Source organism: Hevea brasiliensis, chromosome 15 (assembly GCF_030052815.1).
Source record: "Hevea brasiliensis isolate MT/VB/25A 57/8 chromosome 15, ASM3005281v1, whole genome shotgun sequence".
In the NCBI taxonomy this organism is placed as follows: domain Eukaryota; kingdom Viridiplantae; phylum Streptophyta; class Magnoliopsida; order Malpighiales; family Euphorbiaceae; genus Hevea; species Hevea brasiliensis.
In genome coordinates, this window is record NC_079507.1 from 64155601 (window position 1) to 64183416 (window position 27816).

General features: G+C 34.6%; 6 protein-coding genes across 6 annotated transcripts; 4 read left to right on the plus strand and 2 right to left on the minus strand.

The window, feature by feature from the left end:
- Nucleotides 1-1273: 1273 nt before the first annotated feature.
- On the minus strand, nt 1274-2536 carry LOC110670318 (AAA-ATPase At3g50940). The gene has a single exon (XM_021832322.2). It carries the CDS (start codon nt 2534-2536, stop codon nt 1274-1276), a length of 1263 nt encoding a protein of 420 aa, XP_021688014.2.
- A 276-nt stretch (nt 2537-2812) lies between these two features.
- LOC131174143 (AAA-ATPase At3g50940-like) lies at nt 2813-5027 on the plus strand. The gene is made up of 2 exons (XM_058137244.1): nt 2813-4389; nt 4490-5027. Exons 1-2 carry the CDS (start codon nt 3463-3465, stop codon nt 4850-4852), a joined length of 1290 nt encoding a protein of 429 aa, XP_057993227.1. The 5' UTR covers nt 2813-3462; the 3' UTR covers nt 4853-5027.
- An 892-nt stretch (nt 5028-5919) lies between these two features.
- Nucleotides 5920-8438, plus strand: LOC131174144 (AAA-ATPase At3g50940-like). The gene is made up of 2 exons (XM_058137245.1): nt 5920-6954; nt 7147-8438. The coding sequence occupies exons 1-2, from the start codon at nt 6034-6036 to the stop codon at nt 7537-7539; spliced, it is 1314 nt and encodes a 437-aa protein (XP_057993228.1). The 5' UTR covers nt 5920-6033; the 3' UTR covers nt 7540-8438.
- A 122-nt stretch (nt 8439-8560) lies between these two features.
- LOC110670360 (olee1-like protein) lies at nt 8561-9614 on the plus strand. Its single transcript, XM_021832385.2, has 2 exons — nt 8561-9033; nt 9126-9614. Exons 1-2 carry the CDS (start codon nt 8871-8873, stop codon nt 9461-9463), a joined length of 501 nt encoding a protein of 166 aa, XP_021688077.2. The 5' UTR covers nt 8561-8870; the 3' UTR covers nt 9464-9614.
- A 1832-nt stretch (nt 9615-11446) lies between these two features.
- Nucleotides 11447-17026, plus strand: LOC110670359 (ubiquitin-conjugating enzyme E2 36). The gene is made up of 8 exons (XM_021832384.2): nt 11447-11622; nt 12042-12069; nt 12286-12372; nt 12784-12842; nt 15997-16038; nt 16121-16194; nt 16546-16643; nt 16789-17026. The coding sequence occupies exons 1-8, from the start codon at nt 11587-11589 to the stop codon at nt 16824-16826; spliced, it is 462 nt and encodes a 153-aa protein (XP_021688076.1). The 5' UTR covers nt 11447-11586; the 3' UTR covers nt 16827-17026.
- A 4505-nt stretch (nt 17027-21531) lies between these two features.
- LOC110670358 (TPR repeat-containing thioredoxin TTL1) lies at nt 21532-26443 on the minus strand. Its single transcript, XM_021832382.2, has 7 exons — nt 25045-26443; nt 23673-23868; nt 23387-23571; nt 22967-23300; nt 22661-22865; nt 22443-22549; nt 21532-22349 (listed from the first exon to the last, which is right to left on the minus strand). The coding sequence occupies exons 1-7, from the start codon at nt 25923-25925 to the stop codon at nt 22197-22199; spliced, it is 2061 nt and encodes a 686-aa protein (XP_021688074.2). The 5' UTR covers nt 25926-26443; the 3' UTR covers nt 21532-22196.
- Between the last annotated feature and the right edge of the window lie 1373 nt (nt 26444-27816).

Sequence of the window (27816 nt, forward strand, 5' to 3'; positions counted from 1 at the left end):
TGTAACAATTTGTTTTAAAGGAAGTTTTTGGAGGTGAGGTTGAGTTTTTGAAGTATTATTTAGTTGGGGAGAAAGGTAATTTTCTTATATAAGATAAGGTTTTCCATTAGCTTATCATCCAAGTATATTAATGGCTTCACTCCATCAAACACACTGTTAATGGCCAAATGAATCAAAGAGCTCTACCTCGTTGCCCAATTGTTCTCTCCTTAGTTCAGATCCTACTCGTTACCATGATTTTGGTTTTGTGCTTTCAATGTTTTTGGAGTTCTTCTTAGCTACCTTGTCATCCTATGGATGCGTATATGGAGGCGATCTTTCTTCTCATGACAGTAGGTTTCCAGAATTAGGGTTTTGATTAGGCCTCCATCCTCTTGCTTGTTTTAGGTTGAGTTTGCCTATTGGGGTCCTTTTTCTTAGGGCTTTGGTTTTTAACTAGGGTGAGTTGTTTGGGGTTTGCGTGCTTCAGACTTTTTCTTGCGCAATGAATATGTATCTTTTGTAAAAAAAAAATCTTCATAACAATAACAATGAAGTCAGTCCTTTTATTATGGGTTACTTGAGGCATACTTTCTTTCTTTTTTCCGCCTAACAGCTTATATGAGAGAAAATTTTTTAAGGTAATTGATGAATCTTTAAAGTCCAATACTTGTTTGAGAGAGATTTTTTAAAAGAAGTAAGGTTTTAAGAGGGAACGTTCATTTTTTTTAATCCATCAAATTAGTGGGGTGAGAGATTGTGCTATCTTATCTTTCATTGATATCTTACCTTTCTATGTAAAGCCCTTACTCCATACAAACACACCGAAAAGTTCTAGAAAAATATTATTAATAGGAATTTCCTAATCCTTCCTGGTGGAACTTAGTGTTTGCTTTCGTGTTTATGACTGTAGAATAATTTGTTTGATTTAATTATTGAACTTCCCTTGCGTTTACAATTTATTACCCAATTTATAGATATTTTAATGAATTAATTCATATGAAATCCAACAAAATCTGCTGGAATGTATTCCTAAACTTGAGTTATAATGACAAATAATATAATATAATACTGCAGAGGTTAATTTTCAAGTACGCATACAAAAGTGTGAAGGAGACTTTAGCAGACATTTTAATGGAAGCTGTTGCTTCTTTTGTTGATCTGGGCTTTCCATTTGCATCCTTTGAAGGTGACTCACTTGCAGGAGGTTAATCGGCTCCATGAAAGGAATGAATAATGAAGATGTGCCTGTATATTGATGAAGCAACGTTGTATTTTACTATCACTCACCCCATTAAATTTTCATGCAATTTTCTGCAGCTAAGTTCTCCAGTTGCTTCTCCTGAAGGAACTTGGTAAGGCGAACTAAGAAATCAGTATTGTCAGAACTCCTTGTTAGCTCTTCTACAACTTCTGCAGGTGTGACTTTGACCTTCTCCAATAGCTGTTCAATCTCTTTGGGAGGCTTGCAAAAGATAACACTATAATACATGTAGACTAATTCATTAAATGTAGAAATGGTACAATATGACATTGGAATCTGCATATCAATGCGACCAGGAATTAATAATTCTGGGGCGATCCTTTCTCTGTGATTGGTTGTGAAAATGATGATCAATTCATTGCCTCGAGGCAACCAAAGTCCATCAATAAGCCTTAGCACCTTCAAGAGTTGAGCTTGTTTTTGAGCTTCAATTCTAGGTTCAGCTTCTGTCTCTTGGTATCCTGGCTTGATCGGAGAATCAATATCCTTGATGACAAGTACGGAACGGGTGATATAGTGAAGCAATAAGTCCCTTATATCGTCACCTTTCTGGAAATACGATAGATCTACCTGGTATATGTTGTAGTTTAAGTGATTAGCTATGGCAGCAATCAAGCTGGACTTGCCTGTCCCTGGAGGACCATGTATCAGGTATGTGCGTTTCCAAGCTTTCCCAATTCTTTTGTAGTATTCTTTTGAATTCATGAATGTGTTCAAATCATCCAATACTGCTTGCTTAAGCTCTGCATCCATTGCAATGGTGGAAAAGGTCATTGGATGATGAAACTCTGTTGATGAAGTCCATGTCAAACCTTGAAGCATGTTGATCTTTCTTATCTCATTTTCTTCTTTAATGGCTTCTGCTTGCTGCAGAATGTATGGCAGGTATGAATTCAGCACCTTCTCTTTGTGCTTCTGGTTAAAAGTTAGCTGGTAGCATCGTAATTCTTTAAAAATCAATTTCCACTTTACTTCTATATCGTCAAAAACATCACAAGTTTCTTCATCTTTGTCCATGGTGATTGCTAGTTTTTTCTCACCCTCTTGCTTGCTTGCTTTTAGATGTCCAACCGAAGCTATCAATTTCGTACCCAGATAAGTATCAACAGCCATAAACAATTCTTGAAAGTAGAATTCTTCAATAACAAAAGTGATTTGAGAAGAGAAATGATGAGAAAGACCATGGAGATTAGAGCACACGTAACTGTGGATTTGAGAACGAATGGATGGAATTAGCATTGCTGAAGCAGCAAAAGAGGCTACCACGGAGAGAACTGTTTTTGTATTGGTCATTTTCTGGGAGGAATTCTGCAATTGGCAAGGGCTTTTGAAGAGGGATTTTGCGTAACAGTGAAAGTGATGCCTACACACAAGAAGAAAAAGGATGGGCAAAGTTTTCTACTCTCTCCTAATGCCTTGACTAGGCTTTATAATGCATAAAGCCAAGAAAATTCTGTAAATTTCTGTTATATCAAACTTGAGATTGATCCTAGCTTGTACTTCAGGTTTATGTTCAAAAACAGAACCAGATTAGCCAGTGGAAACAATTAATCCGGAAACCAACCTAATTACTGACATATAGTGTCTGTTTAACATTAATATTTAAACTGTTGTTGAGAAAAATATTATCTAAAAATTTTATGATGAAACAGATAAATCTGTGAACTTGAATAGTATTGAAGTTTTAAGTGGACTAGTCAAAGTCTTTATTTATTTATTTATTTATTTTGTGGGAACTTGTCAAAGTCTTTGATAGACTAGTCATTGCAGTCTATGTAGGAAAAATCTCAATTTAGTGGACCTTGAAAATTTTCCTTAATTCCACCATTCTTTTATATGACTTGGTCAAACATTGGAAATGGTGGTTTACCTACCGATTTTATTAGAGACGTGAAGGAGAAAAAAGTTCATTTTGCACATTAATTTGGTGTTAGACTTCAACTAAGGACAGCTCAAAATGGTTTCTTTTTAATGCTTAGGCAATAAATTTATTAAAAAGAAAAGTCTAGCAAAGACCATTTTTTATGGAAATATTCATATTCTGAAATCAGAATTATCTTTAATCCTCTTGGGCTAATGTGGAAAATTTATGTTATGTTGGCACATAATTAAGTTGTAGATGAATTTGTCAAAACAATAAAATTCTGCTAGCCTCTCTTCTACTTGTCTTTCTCTCAGATTCATAAGTTTGGCCATAGCAAAGCCCCAATCCTGGAAAAATGTTCTCCAGTCTAAACACCCAAATTACAGCAAAAGGTTTCAACAGAGTAGCTTCTGTTGCTGCTTCTGCAATGCTTATTGTTCCAAGCATTTATAGAATTCAAAAATACTTTTTTTCCAGCCTTTCTGAAGAACAAACTATAGTTATAGAGGATGATCAAGAGTGGGGTTCACTAAACGAAGAATTTCGGGCTGTTGATATCTATTTGGGCACCATAGTGTCCTATTCCTTTGAGAGATTAAGAGTGATGAAGGACAGGGATATGAGGAAACTAGTATGTAGCTTGGATATAAATCAAGAGATAGTTGATGTTTTTCAAAATGCGCGAGTCAAGTGGAGGTTGAAATTTAGACATGTGGAAGCAACTGATCATAGGAGAGAACACTTTATAAGATTCTATGAGTTAAGTTTTCAGAAGAAACATCAGGAAACTGTGTTGAATTCTTACATGCCATACATTTCAGAGCGATCAAAGGCTATTAGAGAAGAATGCAAGGCAATAACGCTCTATCAGGTAGGCTCAGAATATACCGTCGATTTCGATCACCCAATAACGTTTGAGACCCTTGCAATGGATTCAGAGATCAAAGCAACGGTGTTAAATGATTTGAACACCTTCAGGAATGTTGGCAAGGCGAAGGAATGTTACAGAAGTAATGGAAAAGCATGGAAACGTGGTTACTTGTTATATGGTCCTCCTGGCACAGGCAAGTCAAGCTTGATAGCAGCTATGGCTAATCACTTGAAGTATGACATCTATGACTTTGATTTATCAGGAGTAGAAAATAATCCTGGTGAATATTTGTGGTCAATGGTTCGTAACAGTTCAAGCAAATCTATGCTTGTGTTCGAAGATATTGACAGTAGTATCAAGCTACAAAACCCAGAATCAGAGGATCAACCAGGACGAAGTGGTCATTATATGGTTAGTATCATTTTACTTGGATGTCCATGGATCGAACACTGACGTATTTTTCTGAACCTACTTTTCTGACCCCTAATTTCTACTCTTATTGCTTTATCAGGAAACACTCTTGACACTTCTCAATGAGGCTTGGTCATGCTGTGGTGATGGACAAATCATTGTCCTGACAACCACTCAAAAGGAAATGCTTGAACCTCAGCTACTGAAGCCTGGTCTAATTGACTTGCCGATTCATATGTCATATTGTACCATTTCTGCATTTAACCAATTGGCGTTCAATCATTTTGGAATTCGACATCACAGACTCTTTGAAGATATTGAAGGGCTTATACAGAAGGTTGAAATCACCCTGGCAGAAGTTGCAGTAGAACTCATGAAGAGTAGGGATGCTGAAGTTTCCCTCCATGGCCTAGTCAGATTGCTTCACAAGAAGCTAGCTGAAAAGGAAAATTTGCAAAAGTGAGTGACAAGCAAGATCAATAAAGAGGACGTTACAAAATAAATTATATATATTTTCTTTAGTAATTTTCTATTTCCCTGAATACGTAACAAAATTTATCAGTTTTTTAATTGAGGAGGCCCATTGAATGGTAGCACAATACGAGGACTTAATAAAGATAGCCCTTCCCATTTCATAACTCTGAACTGTAGTGCTCAAAACTCCCATCATATTAACATATAAAAGGACTCAAATCCAAAATTTTTCACTCCAGGCCCTTTAAAAGGTATGAAAAGATATCAATTAAACTAGATTTAATTAACTAATAAAATATATCAATTAAAAAAAAAATAGATTACCAAGTTGTCATCGTTAGACCAAATAATAAAATTTGTGTTTTTAGTGAACTAATGTGGGTTTTCCAGTCCAAAGGGAGAAATATGCAAGAATTTAAAGAATGAGCATGGCAATTGGCAAAACACTAGCCAAACCAACCCGCAAAGATCATCATACATCAATTGTGGAAGTTCTCCAGGAGGATCATCACAACATGATGAAATGTTATTATTATAGTTTATAGTTTGTTCGCCAATTTAGAAACTTGGCTTCACCATAACTGAATTCGGGCAAAGGGAGTTTTTTTTTTTTTTTTAATCAAATTCACTGGAGATCTACCTTAAAAAGGCTTGGAGTTAAAATATATTATTACTTGAGGTCTATTTGTTTTGATATTGTATCGGGTTGGGTGTAATCACTGATGAGTTGGTATGCTCATTGAATAAGTCCAAACTTAGGGCAAGAACCTAGAAAAAATCTCTCTCCCTGTTTCTCTTTTTTGTTAAAGAACCTTTTCATCTTTCCATAATTTGGCAGCCAAGTAAATATTCCTTTGAACTCTTCTGTGAAGAAAAGTCCTATGTGACAAAACATCAAAACCCCAAAAAGAAAAACACACCCTCCATGCAACTACTTTTCCAAGTCAAATTAGAAGACCAGTCATGGTGGAATTAGTCTTTGCATAATTTTCTAAGTTGGCGCTGGCATTGACATCAGAAGCAAAAAAAAAAAGGTTGCCAAACCTTTAATGCTTTTTCTTCCTAGAAATTCCATTTGCAATTTAAGCGACAGATATGCAAAATCCTTCTCCAAGAACTGTATTATCCTCATAATCTGATATCAGAACCTCCTTTCTCAAGTTCTTGAAAATGTTGTCCCTCCAAAATGGACAAAATACAAAAAATTTTCTCATCACAATATCCACCCTCGCTGCTTCCACAGTTCTTGTTCACAGCATTTCCAAAATTTTCATGCCTTACAGAATCCGAAGATTCATCTTCCCCAATCTCCATAGCCTTTCCTGTCATCCCTTCTCCTCTCAATTAAACACTATAGTTATAGAAGAATATAAAGAGCATCACCTTAACCAAATGTTTCAGGCTGTTAATGCCTATTTGACCTTCATAGTGAACACATCAAATGGCAGAGAGAACCAAGCTGAGCAAGCCATTGGTAAAGATCAGGAAATACCTGATGTTTTTCAAAATGTACAGGTAAGTTGGAAATTGGTTTTTACAAAGATTGGATCCTTCGACAATAGGATTCAATATGCAACTGCTGAATCCGAAATAAGATCCTTTGAGCTAACTTTTCATGAGAAGCACAGAGAGACAATGCTGAATTCATACTTACATTACATTTTGGAGCATAGAGAAGCGAGAAAGATTCAAAAGTTTCAGCTGTCTTGTTATCGTCCCTTGAACTGGCAGCCTGATGACACATTTGATCACTCAATGACATTCAAGACCCTTGTATTGGATTCAGAGCTTAAGAAAGCAGTGTGGGACGATTTCAACACCTTCGTGAATGCCAAGGAGTTCTATGGAAGGATTGGGAAAGCATGGAAACGGAATTACTTGTTAAATGGTCCTCCTGGCTCTGGCAAATCAAGCTTGATTGCAGCCATGGCTAATCACTTAAACTATGACATCTACGAGCTAGATCTGGCAGTTTTTCCATCCGATTTTAATTATAACTTTTTCGTGGATAGAATCCCTAATCGATCTGTACTTGTGATAAAGAATGTTGATTGCAGAATTGAGCAACCAGAGAACCCTGATCAAAATGAGGTGAGTCCAAATTTACTGTAACGCATAGACAAAAACCAACATTGCATTTGGTTGCCAGAATCGCTCAGGAAAGTAGCCTGGATGTAATTAAAAACCCAGTGTTTGGCTTGGAAATTGATGTTACGTTCCCGAGTCGCTTTCCTATGCAATTTTTTACTCAAATATAATGAATTTGGATCTACTGTTTAACAGGAAATGCTACTCCATTGCACGGATGGACTTTGGTCATGCTGTGGCAATGAACGTATCATAATTTTCACTGCGACTCACAAAGAAACGGTTAGTCCAGCTCTATTAAGGCCTGGTCGCATCGACATGAACATCCACATGCCGTATTGTAGCATCTCTACATTCAAGCAATTAGCCTTCCATTATCTTGAAATTCAACATCACGAGCTTTTTCGAGAGATTGAAGGGCTCCTAGAGGAAGCTGAAGTGACCCGGGAAGAAATCTTAGGAGAGCTGAAGAAGAATAGTGATGTGGGAGTTTCTTTCCAAGGTCTTGTTGAATTCCTTCATAGAAAGAAATTGAAGATGGATGAGGCTGAAACTAGCACGAGAGTAGATGCCAAAGAATGGAATTAGCTGGGAGAGAGAAGAAAACCATTAATACGGTGACTTAATTATATGTTGAATTTCATCAATAGGCCATTGTTTGTGGGTGGCCTAAAATGGCTTTTGTGTAGGCCATTATTAGGCATTAGATTTGTTGGTTGATCAATGGGTTTTCACACTAAGACAGCGCAAATTAGGTTGCCCTTTGCCAAATCCAAACATTTTTATGAGCCTATAATGATTTCTCTGCTATTAAGCTCCAGAGGAGAGTAATAAATTTTTAATTATTTATTAAAAAAAAAACTTGGACGCATATTACAGTTAACATACATTATAATGCAAGGAATTAAGTTTTTTTTAAAACTTATGTATTTGCAATTTATTTTAATATGTTATTTATATATTTTAGTTTTGCAATAATTATGTAATAATATTATTTTAATATATGTATTTTCTTTTTGTAACTGGTCCAACCGTTACTCCAATCGGAGTCCTCTCCACTCATGGACATGATTCAAGCTTAATTTCCAAAATCACAAATAATTTTCTTTCCTTCTTCAGCACAGATGAATTCTACAGTTTCCAGGCATCCACCAGGTCCATGGCCCATCTAAGAGAGAGAGACTTGTAAACATGTTGATTAGCATGTCTTTTACCATCTCTTCTTGTCATGAGAGATTGAACAATAGAGCTCTTGTACCTTATCCCTACCACTGTGCCCACGAAATCTTGTCCAAGATTCGACTGATGAGTATGAATCTCCCCAAGTCTCACACTCTCCCAAAGTCTGCAAGGAACTGTATCGAGGTTGACAATGATGATGGGATGAAGGATTTGACAGGGATTCAAATTGAAGGGTGGAGATGGTAGGGAGAGCCATGCTACAGCAAAGGAATTCTGGATTGAATTTTTCAAGGTTGATTTTGTTATTATTGTTTAATTATTGTCATTATTATTAATTGTATTTATATATTTATATAATATATTCATTTTTTAATTTTTAGTGGAATGACACATAAATACTAATGTTAGATTTTTTTTTAATCACATCAACGCTTTGATGAACATTATTAATTAATTTTACCATTTAATTGCTAAACAGCATACACATAATTAGGAAACCAGAAACAACTACTTGCCAAATGAATGAAGTAAATAATAGAATTGAACGGGTATATCTCTTCCTATTTTTAACCTTACAATGAAAATTTCGAATACCTGCCACACAAAATAAATAAATAAATAAAAACAGATTTACTTAATCCTTGTCTCTATAAATGGAACGTTCTTGCCTGCATATATAATTCATCCACCATTACGATTAACTTGATCAAACAGTTGTAATAAGTAACTCCAATAAAATGGAAAGGATCTGCACATTCACTGCCATCATTGCCTCGGCTCTTTGCTTCTCCTCCTTCCTCAATTTCGCCTTGGCTTCCACCGGCTTATATGTTGAAGGCAGAGTCTACTGTGACACTTGCCGGGTCGAGTTCGAGACCAAGATAAGCGAGTTGATTTCAGGTAAACCAAATACAACGATGGTATTCTAAAATTTTTCTGATCTGCAATCGCCACTAACAGTACTTATTTTTTCGAATGTTTGACACATGCAGGTGCTACGGTGAAGCTGGAGTGCAAGAACCGTGAAAACAGCACATTGACATATGCGGTGGAGGGTGTGACTGATGTGAAAGGTGTTTACAGGCTACCCGTGGAGGGTGATCATGAGGAAGATATCTGTGAGGTGAGGTTGATCAAGAGCGGAATGGCAGACTGCACTGAGCCATTCAAGAGTGCAGATCGTGCCAGAATCCTCCTCACCAAGAACGTTGGGGTCGTGCAGCCGAACCGCTATGCTAATCCTCTTGGGTTCATGAAGAAGGAAGCTTACCCTGAATGTCGAAATGTTCTCAAGGATATGGGCTTCGTTCCTCTTGATGTTGAAGTTTAAACGATGAATTGAGTTATTGGGCATATATAACAACCTGCCATACTATCTACCATTTTAGATCTCTCTAATTTTTGTTTTTTTAATTGCGTAATTTAATTACTTTCAGTGTTCAATATTAGTGCAGGAAATTACTGGATTTTAATTTAATATATATGGCATTATTTTGTTGTCTTTCTCCTTTACATTAATGTTCTGTAAAATGATATGCTGATTTTTGTCTAAATCATGCTTAGACCTCTTCTCATCATTATTTTTTTAGTCATTTAATTATATGAAAATTAATTTGTTAGTTGATAATTGCTAACATGCATGTTTGGACTCGATCTATTATAAATTTAAAATACAAGTACGTAAAATTGATGTATTTATTAAATGCATAATAAATTGAATCTACGGAAAACAATCCATACTTTAAAAATTTGATCTCCATGTAAAAATTATATACTGAATGAAAAAGACTTCAACGAATATAAAAATATAGATAAATATTACATTACAAAGCAATCTTATTAATTAACTATTTACATTAAAATTTACATAATTCATCAACTTCTCTACACACTTATTAATTATTATATACACAGTTCTCTCCCTCACAAAAAAGTAAGTATTCCTTATAATATAAAAAGTAAATCTCACATAATTATAAAAAGGTAATATATAAATCAAACGCACCTAATAATTTTTTCTAATTTAGAGATTACTTTGAAACAAAGTTTGCATGGACCAAACTCACTCTGGCGTCCAACCCACGCAAACACCAAAAATTATTCAATACAATTAAGTTGATTTTTTTTTTAATGCAATTATTGATATAATAAATCTCACATAAGTCCTCTTTTATATATAGGCATGTGATAATAATAACACGATTCCTTCTTAATAAATGCGTCAGAATTTGAAACACCTAAAAATAGCATATAACACCACGCTATATATAAAAATAAATTTAACTTTTTTTTTATAATATATATATATATATATATATAAAGATCAACACACACCCTTTAAAACATGCTCAATTATATACTTTGTACACACATTTATAAATAATGAAAGATTCGAAGGACCCATATAAATCTCATTATGAAAATGTATTTAATTATGGCATCACCTCCTCAACTCAACCTCCCTTTAAATTCACGCATTTAATTATTAATTTCTTTATTTAAAATTTGAAATTGAAATTTTATCTATTAATTTTAAGTACATTGTTTGAGTTTTATTTAAAATGAAATTAAATCCATATTGCAATTTTAACAAATTTAAGCAAACCAGATATATGCCTCTTCCGAGAAATTAACAATATTATATTCTACTAAAATGTATAATATATTGTTTAATACTACAAAATAAAAATAATATTATTTCTAAGAAGTATATATATAATTTTAAAAAATAAAAATAATGAATTGTTTTTTAATACAATAATTTAATGCAATATATGCTTAGCTAGATGATAAATTAATTATGAGCATATATATGGCTTGAAAAGAAAAATCTCATGCATGGCAGTTAGAAGATGTGATTCCCAATTAGTTGAATAAGTGAATATTCAACTAATAAGAATCTTGCATTTCCCAAGTGGTTAAAACATGAAATAAATTATATAGAAATATAAGATTATCATGTTGCATGACGAGGTCATCATAATTTTTATTGAGATTTTAACTTATAAATTCATTTACAATATCATTTATAAATTCACAAATATGTATAAATTATATACAAGTTTCATATTTTAAATTTAATAAATCGTATTAATTTAGTTTTCATTTATAAATTTTATTAAATTTTTAGAATTTCATAATTAATTTCAAGAAATTAATAATATAAATTTACAAATAAATTTATACTAAACTATTTCTAAATTTAATTAAAACATTAAAAATAATAGGAATAGCCATTAAATGAGAAAAGATGGAACTTAAAAAAAAAAAAAAAGAAATTATCAAAATTCTTTGGGCTATAAAGGCCAATGGCCAGTTGTCCACCCGAAAGCACCAGCAAGCAAGCCCGTAAAATAGTTGTTGTAGAGGTTAGTGAGAGAAAGAAATCTCTCTCGTTCTCTCTCTCTCTCTAAAGCCCTTGAAGTAGCGTTCTCTTCAATCGACCACCAGCAAATGGCGAACAGTAATCTTCCCCGAAGAATCATTAAGGTTTGTCTATCGATCTCTCTTTCCTCTTCATGATCTCACTCTCAATATCTCTGGTCGGTCAGTTTCTGTTTGATTCCCGAGAAAGCAGAAGAATGAGGAGTCGAAACCTCCATCTCTTAATTCTCTTATCGTTTTTTACCTTTCATTTGTTTATGGAGTGATGAAGAAACTTGGAGAGACTGAACCGCGTGTTCAAATTATTATGGTTAATTGTCTGAACATGTGAATCTGAGTTATAAATGAAGTTATGCTGTTTCTCAATTTTGCTTGCTTGCTGTGTTTCTCTGGGTTTAAACATGGATTTTAGGTTTTTGTTGATTTTTCAGGACTTGATTAATCTGAATTTTATGTTTGTGTTTGATTTAACTGTCTGATTTGTTTGATAATTTTTCAACACGTTTTTTATTGTGATCTAACAGGAAACTCAACGTCTCCTCAGTGAACCAGGTTAGCCGTTGACTCTGTTTCTTTGCTATCTTTTGGTAATATTTTGTGTTAATTTGGGTTTTTGAACCAATAATTTGGATGAAAAATGGGTGAGTTATAGGCTTAGTTCGAGTGGGATTTTAGGTTATAATGCAATTGTTCCTTGTGTGCATGAGTGTTGAATTTTCAGTGAATTTAGGGGTTTCAGTTTGTTAATTTTGCTATTCATGGATGCAGCACCGGGAATAAGTGCTTCACCATCAGAGGATAATATGCGATATTTTAATGTTATGATTCTTGGCCCCACACAGTCTCCATATGAAGGTATCATTTGTGCTAATATTTGGGAGCAATGGAATTTTTTTGGATGCTTATTTTCTGTTTTGAATTAGACTTGCAAAAGCAAATCCTATTCAATACATAAATATGTTTTTGAAGCTTTGAAACATTTGTTGTTCGGTAAAAAGAAAATGATCTCTTAGAAAATGAGTTTCTGTTATCTTTCTTAGCTTCAATTACTTATTCAATTCCTGCAAAGTAGAGAAAAATAGCTAGGGGAACCAGGTATCTAGCTGATTGGTCCCTCCAATGCTATAATTATCGTGCATATGGCTGTAACTTATCTTTCTTTGTACATTTTTTTTTTCGGAATCTAGTAATGAGTGTAAAAAATTCTAATTTTCTTTTTTTTATCATTTTTTATGTAATGTGTAATATGGTTGAAATTTTGTTTAGGTGGGGTTTTCAAACTGGAATTATTTTTGCCCGAAGAATATCCAATGGCTGCACCAAAGGTATTGTAATTATGGGTACTCCTTCCATTGCTTCTAGGAAATGAATCACTTATTTCATATTGGCTGTTGAATCACAAATGGTTGAGGTGTTTTACCAGAGTAAAATACATCCTTTCGTATCTTTGAAGTTCATTTGTGTTGGTCCTTTTGTCCAAACATTGAATTTATTTGTAATTTGATATGTAATAATAATATTGTTACTCCTGTGCTTCATATAGTTTGATGCCTTTAGTTTCCCTCCTCCTTGGATCCAATTTTTTGTAAAATTCTAAATAGTTGGTTGTGAATATAGTAATGTTAAGGATAATTCAGGATACTCAGACGTGCTTTGACAAGATCAATTAGACATTTAGGGTTGGGTTTTGGCAATTAGCATTGGGAAGCATCATTTTTAGGCTTAACAAAGATTGCAGGTGAAGGATGTACTGGTTCATCATGTCTTTTCTTCCTTATCTATTTAATAATAAAAAATTGATCGTTAAATGCAAGGGTGGTAACGGTTAGATTATGTTTAGGGATGATTGGTTTCCTATAATGAGTGAGTGCTTAAACTATACTAACTCATTTTGTGGGCATAAAACCTTTGCCAAACCCAACCCATAGAAGAATTCTCAACCCTAAGCTGGCTTATCTATTTTATTTGTTATGAATATCTAATTATTATTGCATTAATAAATTAAAATAATTAATCTATTTCTCCATTAGCAGCAAGTGAAAAGAGATTAACAAGCATGCCTTCAAAACCATTGTCAAAAATAAGATTCAACCAACTCCAGATGGAAACTGTCAAATTGATCCACTTATTCTTGTTTGAATATGTTGCTACCATTGACAACATTAAGTTCTTGTCATGACTAACTAGCCATTCAAGTTTGTTTGGTTCCATTCCTTTCCTTCTGCTTTTATATCCTGTTTGATTCTATAGTAAACCATTGGACCTAAATATGTAAATTTGAACGTTTCCTGTTTTTAAATGTATTCAAAATCATTAGCCTGAATGTGACCCACGTATCTCAACATATTGAAAGCTTGAATGAGAAGTAGGAATGGGCTAGGCCGGGAAGGTTTGGCTATTCCCATCCATGACCCTTAGTTATTAAGGGCAGGTGGCACAAGCATCCGCATTTAAAGTATTATACTTTTTATAATTTCATAAATTATTAAATACTGTGTGCATTTGTTAAATTTTCTACGCTATTAGTTACTATTTGAGAAAGAAATATGAGTATTAATTTTTTGTCTTCAATGTTCAAACATGTATATGTTTCTCATTAATAATGATAGTTTGTCATATTTGTAATTGTAGCAGGTACGAAATCATAATTATGATGTAGATTTTCTTTTAAGATTGGATTTTTTTTTTCTTTTTTGGGTTTTGTTTTTGGTGGTGGGGGGGGGGGGGGGGTGGTGGTGGGGGTGTAGGGATTGAGTGGCCTAAATTCTTCCCTGTCGCCCTACCTTTAATGAGGTGGGATTTCTATTAGTTCAAAGCGAGGCGGATGATATCCTATGGGACGATATGAAGTTTCCATATCTAACTATAACCCCTAAATTTTACATATATATATATATATATATATATAAGATATTATACTTTTTATAATTTCATAAATTATTAAATATTGTGTGCATTTGTTAAATTTTCTACGCTATTAGTTACTATTTGAGAAAGAAATATGAGTATTAATTTTTTGTCTTCAATGTTCAAACATGTATATGTTTCTCATTAATAATGATAGTTTGTCATATTTGTAATTGTAGCAGGTACGAAATCATAATTATGATGTAGATTTTCTTTTAAGATTGGATTTTTTTTTTCTTTTTTGGGTTTTGTTTTTGGTGGGGGGTGTGGTGGTGGGGGTGTAGGGATTGAGTGGCCTAAATTCTTCCCTGTCGCCCTACCTTTAATGAGGTGGGATTTCTATTAGTTCAAAGCGAGGCGGATGATATCCTATGGGACGATATGAAGTTTCCATATCTAACTATAACCCCTAAATTTTATATATATATATATAAGATTTGAGAGTTGAAGGGGTGTGGTTAACTTGGGATTGGGTGGCGTAAATTCTTACCTATTGTTGCCTTACCTTTAATGAGGTGGGAATTTTCTATTAGTTCAAGGCGAGGCGGATGATATCCTGACACAAACTTATGAACTCATTTATTTTACATATTAATTTCATTATACATATTATATCTTGAACTTACAATAAACCGAGTAAAAATAAAAATTTCCTATTCTAAGTAAATGTTAGGTATCTTAAAGAAGTTTGTCCGCTTGTCAGCTTTGATTAATGGAAAATTATATAATACATCAATTATTCCATGTAAGTTAACTTACATGAAATGTCAAATCAATGGTGAATATACATATATGTATTGTGGGTTCTAAAAAATTGTAACCGTAATTTTTTTTTAAATTTTAATAACTAAATTTGTATATTTATCAATCTCTTATTATTCTATTATTCCATGTAATATAATGTGCAATACATAGTATAGCCGCTTCGATATGAAGTTTCCATATCTAACTATAACCCTTAAAATTGAATTGGACTGGTTAGCATATTGATTCTCGTTTTGCTTCCTTTGGTTGGTAGGATTGAGACAAGTTGTGCCTTTAAAATTTGGGATTACTGCCTGTTCGCAGGGACATTTTATTTTTTTCAATGTTGTGGAAATACAATAATGCAAGAGTTGGTTATAATAACCATACTTACATGGAGAAATTTTTGCAATATTGTGGAAATAGCTTAACTGTAGTTATCCATGAATTGATTGGGATAATTGAAAGCATTATAATGTTCAGGCAAAATTATGTTTTTAATAACATTTTTCATTAATCATTCATATTATCTGTCCAATGTCTTCTGCAATATCCAATGTGACTGACTTGGTTATTGGTGTACTTCTTGAATTCACCTTGATTTAAAATAATCAAAGTTTCCCGATCTTCATATACCTGCACATCCTAAAAATGGTGTATTTTTTTAATTGGGTGTATTTCATTATATGCTGCATTCCTTCACAAATCACAAGTGAGCTCCATGTTTGGTTACTTCTAAAGGTCTTTTCATATTTCAGTTCTTCCAGTGCTATTGTTTTTTGTAATTTTCAAACCTTTTTTCTACCTCATTATTTTTCTCTCTTACAGGTTCGATTTCTTACCAAAATTTACCATCCTAATATTGACAAGGTGGGCTTTGCTTCTTCTGTTTTTCTCTCTATGTTTTAGTTCCGTTGTTTCATGTCTCAGAGGAAGTAAATTTTTGATGTAGCTTGGAAGGATATGCCTTGATATTCTGAAAGACAAATGGAGCCCTGCTCTTCAGATACGAACTGTACTTTTGAGGTACTATGAGATGTGATTTTTTGTTGATTTGCTACTTGTTGGAATATTTTCAATCATGAACGGTGAACCTTGTGATGTCCAGCATTCATGGCTTGACTGATGGATCTGGCGTCCTAGGAGTATTTACACAGGTTGTGTAAATATTTAACATGTGAAAAATATCTCTGTTGCTGCCCCTTTTTATCTTTCAAAATAAAAATGATTCTCTGGTGGTGGAGATTTGATTAAAATTTTTTGAAGAATCAATTAAGAAACAACTCCAAATGTTCTAGGATAATTTGAGTGGAGTTTACAATTGTGCATATATGACAAATGAGATGGATATAATATTGACCTTTTCTCTTTTAATAGTATCCAAGCACTTCTTAGTGCTCCAAACCCTGATGACCCTCTTTCTGAGAACATTGCAAAGCATTGGAAAACTAATGAGGCTGAAGCTGTTGAAACAGGTGATGTTTCTAGCAACTTTGTACCAGTTTCTACATTTTTTTTTCGTTTGAGTAAAGCTTATTATAGGTAATATTGATGTGCCAATACAGTTTTAATCCTTGTTTTTCATGTTATTGATTTTGTTCTCTGAATTGAACACTGCAGCAAAGGAATGGACCCGTTTGTATGCAAGTGGTGCATGATAGTGTGGTGGAAACTTTCCTTCAAATGACGTTGGTGTGATATATGCTATTAACTGTTAATCAAAATTTCAAGATTTGATGTTTGAACAAGTTATAATTTAATATTTTTCAAAGCTTCCAGGTACTGCCTATTAAATTGTCCTCTGATGTTGGAAGCATCGTCTTTGAACTTGTATGATAAGGAACGCTGTTCATCTCTCTCTCTCGCTCTCTCTGCATTTTTGCATGCATAAGTAAATCCTTACGCAGATTCAAGGATTCCAACCTTGAACTCATATAGAAGGAATGAAATCAATTTTGAATTAGACTCCAACGATATAATAGCTGCAATAGTCTATACGCATAGAATCAAAGGACCGATCCAATGAAATCCGTACACGAGCCATTTAACCCATTATTAAGGGGGAGATTTACAATTTGTCTCTGTATTTTGCCATGATTTACAGGTCAGTCCTTGCATTTTTATAAACTCATTAAAACGTCTTTGTACTTTGTCTTTATTAAATAAATGGTTCTTCTGTCTATTTTCCATCCTTTTTTTCATCTAAAAGGAAATAATTTTTTAAAATTTCATTTTGCCCTCAATAATGTGAAATGATAATTATATCTTTGTAGACAAATGAATTAAATAACCCCTGCCCCCAATTTTCGAATCCCTAACCCTTCTTCACTGTCTGTTCTAACTCACAAGTTCTTTGTCCCACGAGGAGAATTTGTCTTTTTTACAATAAAAAACTTCATTCTTTATCCAAAAATTTTTCATCACCCAACTGTCGTAGTGCACTCAAGGATAATTTTGCACAAAAGGAAGTGATTTTGAATTTAGTATTGACAGGGTGTAGTGTGTGGCCGGGCATTTCAATTGGTTTTCTGGCAAGCATCATAGTTTCTGTGAGAATTTTTTTTATACCTATTTCTAGAAAATAACTCTTTCGTCCCTATATTTTCATTTTCATAATTATTAAGTCCTTATATTTAATTTTTTACCAATCTTATAGCCTCTGCCTTTTCATTTCAATGGGAAAGGGTTAGGGAATTGAAAATTGGGGAAAAGGATTTTTTTTAATTCATTTGTCTATAAGGGCATAATTGTCATGTCGCGTTATTGATGACAAAATGGGATTTTAAAAATTCTCTCCTTTTAGACAGAGAGGAAGATGGAAAATAGACAGAAAGACCATTTAGTTAATAAAGGCAATGTATAGAGACGTTTTAATGAGTTTTTGAAAATGCAAGGACCGACTTATAAATAATGGCAAAGTATAGGGACGAAATTGTAAATCTCCCTTCTTAAAATCCTAATTTACCGATGCGAAGTCAGCCGCGCCTTGACAGAAAATGAAGCCCTGAATTACAGAGAAAACCTGTACCATCCTCAACAAAACAAGGATTTTACAAATTGTAACTACCATCTTTTTCAGGACCACCGATGGCTGCATAACGTCCCCGATGCCATCCTAAACAACCAGCTACAACGCACTAATGATGTTGCCGTTTAGGCATTGAGCAATGAATGTCTCAATTACTGCTATGCATGTAAACCTTAAATTTTATTTTTATAGGAATACAGAATTCATGATCTTAGTCAAATTATTGTTAGCTATTCGAATTCTACTTGAAAAATATTAGAAATTGATTAAAATTTAATCGTGTTAAGTTTAAATACAAGTAGTTGAAATATTTCCGTGAGTCAACGTTTGGTTACCATAATATTCTGTTCAGGTGATTCGAGAGCCTGATTAAGATTATTTAAAATTATACTTTTATTTCTACATATAATTTAAAAAAAAAATCTTTCATTTGAGTTTAATCAAATTTATTTAAGATTTTAAATTTTTAATTACAGTTATTAAGTCAGAGTTTCAATATTTTGAATATCTTATTAAATCGAGTTTGAATTTTAAAAATTAAATTATATCAAATTAAACTGAATTTCATAATTTGAGTGGAGTTGACGCCTTATTAACTCAATTCAGCTCCCCCTGTTGGGATTTGGAAAGAGCTCATTTATGAATTCAATGTGCAATTCGGAAATCTCTTTTTGGCTAAAAACTTTCTTCCTCGTCTTCTTGTTACTATAATTCTGCCTCTTCAACCTCTGTTGCTTCTTCTTCTTCTTCTTCTTTTATGAGTTACTCTCCTTGATCGTCATCTTTTTCTTCTTCTAGAAGTTTCTCTACTTGCAGTTCTTCTATGAGTCGTCTTCTTCTACAAAAGTTTCTCTCCTTGAACTTTGCTTTTTGCTTGCAGCTCTTCATTCTTCCTTTTTCTATAAGATCTACATAAGAAATTCATCATCTATAAGATATTTATCCAAATTAATTTCCAGCTCATCTTCATCTTCATCTGCATCTGCTAGAGCTTCCTCTTCTGCATCTTCGATTTTAACCTGGATTCTCTCATAAGGAATTTGGGCTTTTGTGATTGAAGTGGGCTTCGTTCGGAGCTCCGGATACATGTGGATCCTCCAAGAGAACAAAGTGGAGCACAAGTTACGCAAGCTTGTGAGCTATTAACACCGAACCGTGAAGCCATGCAGACAAACAGTACGGTACCTATCCATTACATTGCTGAAGGACACCACCTCTTTCAATGGTCATGATCACCTAATCTTAATCTAATCCACACTTGATCTCTTTTGTGGGCTCCCAAAAAAATATTTTAATTTGCCCCGTACTAACTGTACTGAGAAGAGTACCGTAGGCACCCACCATTTTGTGGATCAACTTTCACTTCACTTTCTTGTCTTTTCCTTCTTTTTTGATTATTTATTAATTTTTTTATTTTCCCCTTTTACATTTCCCTTTTCTGTTTTCTTTAATTTTTTTTAATTATCAACGTCGGCAATCATTTCTTGTCGGTGCTCATGATCTTTCACGTGCTCTCACGCGCTTTTCAGAATTGTGAATCTACCGCCACGTTCTTTCTTTCTTTCTTTTTCAATTATTAATTTTATCAAATGCGTTGGATTAATCGTCCAGTGAAATTCAGTTATTTTTGCCATTTTATTTGTAATTATTATTATTATATTCATTAATTAATATAATACATTAATAATAATCCATAAAATTAAACAATAACGCAACAACAATCCAAATAATTATATTAATTGCAAATTCATATCAAATTTTTACTAGAATTAAAAAGATTAATTTGTTATCTTAGTTATTTGTATTATATTTTAGACATTTCTTCTTTTCAAAATAGTGTGATTTTCACCTCTTCTTACTTACACAATATTATAAATTGTAATTTCTTTTTTTTTTTTTTCAGAAATTCTTCTGACAATTTAAATTTTCAATTAATGGCCGACATCATAAATAAGTGACATTTGTGTATAAAAAAAAAAAAAAAGAAAAAAGGCAACTAGTTTTTCACTCAATTCTTATTTTCCTATCATTCAAACTAGAAAAAAAAATGGCAATGTAGTTTCTAAAAATAACGTTAAAATTCAAAAATAAATAAAAACTTTAATATTTAAACTAAAACACTTTTTTTTTTAACAATTTCTGTTCTCTTAAGAGAGTGGAGAAATCTTTAAAAACAAAAGCTAAGTTCATTAATAATTAAAACTTTCGAATTTGTTTCTTTTTTTTTAAACAAAAAAAAAATCCTAAGCAAGTATGATATTGAACTTTGACTCCATATTAACCACAATAAAATGCAGTCATTTAGGATTATAAAGTGAAATTTGAAAGCACAATGTAGTTTTTTGTTACTCAGAAACCCAAATGTTAACATTGGTACGGCAATTTCTGAAAAAAGAATGTACAATTGCAGCTTACTGCTAGATTAGCTTTTTAATTAAAAATGGATAATTACTGTCTCTTGTTTGTCCTCTACCCCCACTAATATTTTACGTTCTAAAATTCCACATGTACTTTTTCAAAAAATATAAATTAAAGTAAATAATCATTTAAATTAACTCGTCATCAACTTTCCCGACTACAACATTAACCGTCTTCCCCTTCAGATAAAATGTTATTACTATATTAATAAATTAAAAAAAAAAAAAAAGGAATTAGGTTCATTTTCGTTTCAACAGATGAGACACGTGGCTATCAGCTAACGGGGAGTCCACCACACAGGGACGGTTACCGGCGCAAATTAGCACCAACCCACCGCACTTTTTGGACTTTATCATGGTTCTAGTGGTGGGGAATGCGCACAGCTAAAATTGCATATAACTTAAATGCCCAATCACCTTCCCCTACCCCTAACCCCACATTTTGCTCCCTAACAAATCACAACATCAAAAATTTTAGAGACAATATGTTTAATTCAGTACTAATCTCATCATTCATGAAAATACAGATATGCTTTTGTAGATAAGTTCATCCGCATTTATTATGAATTGATGAGTACGATCTTGTAAAATCTACCTCATCTCCTAACAAAACCAAATTTCAATTTAATATGAATCACTTTGTCATGCAAAAAAAAAATCAAAAACTGAAATAAGGCTAACAGTAAATTGAATTGATGTTTATTATGGGAATGTATACAAGGAGATAATGCCACTAAACCATATATATCAGAGGGTATTGAAGAGGCCAATCCTCTTGTAAACAGCAATGAATTTTTAGCAACTACCCAGGTCTATTCCTTCTAAAAGAAAGACCTAACCCTCACTTGTAAACTCATTTTGTACTTTTCTATTCTATTAAATGACCAATAAAATATAACAATAACGAAATGCAGATAATGAACTGAAAAAATGGGGATTTTTTTTATTGATCAAATAAAATTTGGGAGAGGAAAGAAACAGTAATATTAATAACAACATATTTATCCTTGTTTCACTAACCCTCCCATAAGTACCCACCACCCATCCTATCTCCTTCCAGCCTTCGAATTCTTTCTGTATATATCACATATATACACGTACAAGATCCTCTTCTACCAGCCTGCCACTCTCTCTCTAAAACAACTAGGGAGCCACCCTAATCAATTGTACATCTCTTCTATTTTTTTTCCCCCTTTGTCCTTTTTTTTCCCTTTTCCCTGTGAATCAAAGAGGGTATACAAGAACAGGCTGGCCTACAAGAAAATGAAAAAAAAAAAAAAATAGTGCCAAAGTGCATACAAAAAGTAATGGGAGGAAGCACATGGAACCAGAGAGTAATGAGGAATGAATGAATAAATTAAAACGGCTAAAGGAGAACTAAACTATCTCTCTGGGTTCCTCTGGCAATGGCCTCTAATGGATTATTATGTAGCTCTGGTTTATGTGACAGGTATCTGGTAAATCCTTACACGGTGAGAGGAAAGACTGGTGGGCAGTAAATAGTTCCCATCAAATAGGGCTTTAGCTTACCAAGAAGAAAATGTGAGACTGAGAGAATAGCGGTACACATGGAGCCATGAGTTTTAAAAGCTGTAATGCCTCACCGAGTGTTCTAACATATCATGACTTGGGCAAACAATCTCCTTCACTCGACTACCATTCTTGTATATCTTGAATGTTGGTACGATCCTCACATTTTCAGCATTTGCAACTGCTGGGTTGTTTTCAATATCCACCTGTAACAAACACCACTACATGTATATAAGAAAAATACATTGTTTCCTTATTTTCTCAGTTCAAAGCCTAGAGCTAATGACTTCGTCATTTACCTTGAGAAAATTTATGGATGGATAGCGGCCACATAGTGTATCCACAAATGGAGATATTTGTTTGCAGTGCAAATTAGAGGATGATTTGAAATGAACTACCGACACACCTGTGACACAGGACTTCAATTTTGTAAATTTGAAGGATGAAAAAAATAATGGAAGCAGTTTAAGAAGGTGAAAAACAAGAACAATGACTGCTTAAAATGTAGCAGGCTTACCAGGCAAAGATATTGCAGCTCTGAACTGCTCAAATCCCAATACTTCTTCCACTTCACCACCAAACTTCATATTATACACTTCTTCTCCACGTGATTTCTTCAACGCAACTTGAGCGTGAAATAGAGATTCAGCGACTTCATTGTCATTTGGAAGTTCCCTCCTCAGAACTTCATAATCCCTCACTGCAGCAGCCCACCTTTCTAGCTGTTTATAGCAGTACATTGATTTTTTTTTTTTTAGAATAAATTATAAATATATATACATGTAGGAGACAAAATTAAAAGATAATGCCACCAGAATTATACCTTACTATTTGAGGCAGCCCTTCGAAGAAGGGCTTTTGCATAATTAGGTTGTATACGCAATGCTTGGTTGCAGTCATCGATAGACCTCTCCCACAGTCCAAGCTTAAACCAACACGCTGCTCTGTTGCAATAGAGAACAGAGTTTGAAGGATCAAGCCTGAGGCCTTCCCCATATGCTGAGCAAGCTTCAGTGTATCTCTCAGATTTGAAGAGTTCATTGCCACGGGCACGAGCTCTTGCCACCAATCTCACATTGTGAAGCAGCACTGCAATTTCAACATTTCGTGGATCAATCTGTCCAGCTTTCTCAGCAACTGTAAGTGCATTCTCAAACCTGCAAGACATCCATCATCCATTCTCAATCACTGAAAAATCCTCTACCATCTTAGTTCTGATAATGCTTTGGATATCTGAACTCACCTTCCCATGGCCATCTCAATCTGTGCTTGAACTAAGAAAGTGTAAGCTTCAGAAAGCATCCCAAAAAACCGGCTCTGTGAGCAAGAGTTGCTATATGGTTCTAATTTTGGAATATTTGAAAGGCATGCTTCAGCATCTTCAAGTTGGTGGAGCTTCAAATGCGCTTCAGCTCTACACATAAAGAGCTGTAAATTCAAATTGGAGCAGTTAAGTCAGCTGGTCATTTATTTTCTACATTAATGTAGCCAATTTTGAATACAAAATTCACAGATACTACTGCTTTTACCTGAGGAGAATAGTCAGCTCCAGCAGCAATAGCAGCTTCGCCTTCCCTTAACGCATTTTTCCAATCATTAACCTTTCGGGCATCTGAACATTTGTTTAGATGCTTCTCTACTAACTGCAACTTCTGCAATTCAGAAGGATCTGGATGATACCCAGGAAAGTATAGATGCCTCCTGGCATTCTCAACCTGTCCTAACCTGCAATAAGATCAGAGTTAAAATAAGTGCAGCTCAAACAAAATATGCGCCAAACTCTCTGCAACATAATGCAGGAGAAACAAATGGAAAATTACATTCACCAGAAATTACAAAAAGGACCTATGCAAATATATCAGCAAAGGATTGCGAAGATGGAGACAAATTCATCAAAAGATGGAAATAGAACCATTGAATCTACAAGACACCAAATATGCCCATGTGCAGGGTCCACGGCCCTAAAGCTGCTCAAAATGGTACATGATGCCATAAAACACCCAAATTGCAAAAAGCATGAAATAATAAAATCCTAATACCATTAAGAATTTTTTCTGAAATAACCTGGTAACCAAATCAAGCAAACATTCGTATTCAAAGTCATCAATGAAAAGTAAGGCAAGAAGTAAAAACTCTCAGAAACGCTATAAAAACATGGGAATTTTGAGAATTAATGCAAATCAAGACTAAAGAAATGAAAACATTACTAAAAATCAGATAGCGTAGCACAATAATTCACAAAAAGTTAGCGGGCAAGGCAAACAAAAAAATGTCAACACTCAACATCCATAACAAACAAACACATGTAAATGTGTCAACAGAAGAAGCAGATTTTGCTTTTCAAAGAAAGAAGAACCATTGTGACCAACAAGGATAAAAGAACACAAAACAATGAACCAAAATCTAAGTCACCAAAGCATCAAGCAAACATTATCAGGATTCATACACTTAAAAATCCAGACAAAAAACACAAACTGTTCACTAAAAATCTAGATAATGAACTCCTACAAATCAATCGATTAATGAAACACACATCCTAACTGATCAATATGTAGACATTACCAAATGCTTGCAAATTCCCAAAAAAAGATAATTAAGCAAATATAACAACACAGGAAACAGAAAAGAGAAAAACTTCATTCTAACATATTACAATCCAAACCAATGCAGGTGAAACATCATAAAAAAAATTCCCCAAAAAATTAATCAAATTGCAAAATCCACAAAAAAAGACCCCTCGAAATTTGATTTACAAATCTAACAACCAACAAAGGTTATCTATCCAATCAATGCAGATCAAATCTAACACCGAAACTCAGAAAAAACCCCCAACTCTAAATCCCAAAATTCCTAATACAAAAAACACCAGAAACTCACAACAAAGCTCCATCCACAACTCACCTAATGAACAAAGACCCCAACCTCTGGTGTGCCCTCCAATAATTAGGATCCAACCTCACTGCCTCCTCACACTCCCTCACCGCCTCCGCCACTCTCCCCAAACCCATCAAAGCCGCCGCCCGGTTACTTCTGTAAGCTGCATTTCCAGGCGCTAGAGCAATGGCCCTGCCATACAACACTAATGCATCCTCAAAATGGCCTTTTTTATACATTTCATTCCCGGCCCTCTTCACCTCCTCCGGATCCACACTGCCCATCCTTGGGCCACCAACATTTCCACGGACAGTACTAGCACTGGTACCCACCGAATGTCCCGCATCCAAATTACTGCATTTCGTCCCACCACCCCGCATTATGCTTCCATGCCCGTAATTTCCAGTTCCCGATCCCAAAACGTCCGTCTTGGAACTCCGATTGCTCATTGCCATGCCTGTCTTCAAGATCCTTCCAGAGGGACAGATGTTCCCGGTGGGAAGTACATTAACAGGTGCAGGAGAGTTCACCGAGCTCTGACTTCCGCCACCAGAGTATATTACAGGGTCGGATCTGGAGGTACCCTGTTTGGGATTTCTGACAGACCTTGTGGGACTAGTTTCACAGGAGTTGGAAAACTCCCCAGAATGATTGGATTTGAGACCTTGGTTGTGCACATTTCGACTGCCGGATACGGATCCAGAGGAGCTAGAACTGGAGCTGGTTGTTGTAGTCGTAGTGGTGGCGGTAGTGTTGAGCCCACGAGTTCGGAGAGGAGAAACGGGAGAACCCAGATCGAGCTCACGGAAATCAGGCTTGTTGGCTTCGAGAGAACAAAGAGAGTCGCGGAGCTGATCGGATAACGAGTCGAGCCCCAGGTCCCCAATGGGCTTTCCAGAATGCGACATTTTCTTAGTAACGAAACAAAATCGAAGCTCAAAGTCAATTGTATGGGTCTCTCTCCCTCTCTGTCTCTCAACCTCTGATATCCCCTTCCACGGAAGTTCTCAAAGCACTATTCTAATTGATGTTAGCAATGACCGTGAATGCGAATAGAAAAACAAAGCAAGCAAAACCGAGTGGTAAACGAGCGATATAAACAACACAAACCCAGAAATGCCTCTGAAGAAGACATCACACAGAGAAAGAAAGAAAGAAAGAAAGGGAAGGAGATGGGGATCTCGTGATACAAAAGGAAGAAGCAAAGAATGAATGTGAGGGTTGAGGGAGGGAGGGAAAGAAGGGAGAGAAAGGAAATAAGAGAAAGGAAAGAGCGTCAAGTTTACAGAGGAGAGAGAGAGGGAGGAGAGGAAGAAGAGGAAAGAAAGAGCTTTTATTTTCCTTTCTTTGCCTTCACCTGCTGCTTCACGAGACAGGTTTCTCTCTCTCTCTCTCTCTCTATCTGTCCAAGTACTATATTTTCTTCTCGTCTTTTGCATTCTTTTGTAGTTTGGCCTCTCTCTCTTTCTCACCCATTTCCTTATTTACCCTCTCTAATTCGCTTTATTTCTTGTTTTTACATGATAGTTTTGCTTATTAGTAGTCCCCCACTCTCATTTTCGAGGAATTTGGATTACACTCTCTCCTTGTTCCCTTTTCCTTTTTTTTTTTTTAATTTAAATTTTATTTTTAGCAAAATTTTAAGTTCATGAATCTATTTCTTTTAGAAGAAAGTTCATGCATCGACTTTATTAATGACAAATATTAATTTTATTAACTGTCATTTAGTGATATAAATTCTACATTATATTTTTTATTTACTTAATAATAATAACTTTATTGTTAAATCACTAATATTGTGATTGAATTGTAATTTTCATATGAATGTGATCTTTTTAAAGCATTTTATTTTTTTATTTCCTTTTACAATGTAGCAGGAAAATGTAAATAATAACTAAAAAGAATAATATTACAATAATTATAAATAAATAAATAAAACGATAATATGATTTTCCAGAACCGGCCAGAAACGGCTCGTGGGCAGAGAAAAATAATATAATTTTTGTTCTTGAAAATTTTCTTGAATGGACTATACAGAGAGAGTGCGCAGGTTATGCCCCTTGTGCCTGCTAGCACATGTTAGACTCCACCCGTACATTAATGTTGTGCTGCACCCTCATTAAAACGAGCAACTCATTTCCAAACAATCCTTGTTATCCGATACGTGTCATCCCCTGCTGGCTCCTGGCTCCACTTTGAGTAGGCCACGTTATGAACATAACGATCCATCAAGCACTGTCAAGAAGCCCTCGACCGTCCGATCCCGGCAGTAACTATGTGTTCTGGGACCCCATGAGCAAAATGGCGTGAGTAGCGACAGGAGAGACAGTTTCTATTTTCTGATAAAAATAAATTAATTTTTTACATATAATTTTCTTGTTGCTATTTATCCTAGATTCCTGTGCCTTCCAGTAGATTTTTCACTTTCTTACGCAAGCCAGCAGCTAACGCAAGATTTAAACAACGTCTTAACCGTAAAATTACCAAAACCCTAACCCGATGTGCATTTATTTACTTAATTGCCACTGCGGTTATTACCATTAATTACGGAGGCGAGGGGATATGACAGCGTAGTAAAAAAGAAGTAATATGCAGGGGTGTTTTGGTAAAAGCGGAAAGGAATGGAGACAGAAGTAGCTGGCCACGTGCAGTGGAGAGTGGCGTGCCAGCTGGCCCATTCAGAGCGGACCATGCCAGTAACAGTGGCATCCAGCTAAGCGAAATAAACGGCGAAGTGGATAACGGCGTGAGATGGGATTCTAAGAATATTCCTACAAACGGAAATGTTAGTGTTGGAGT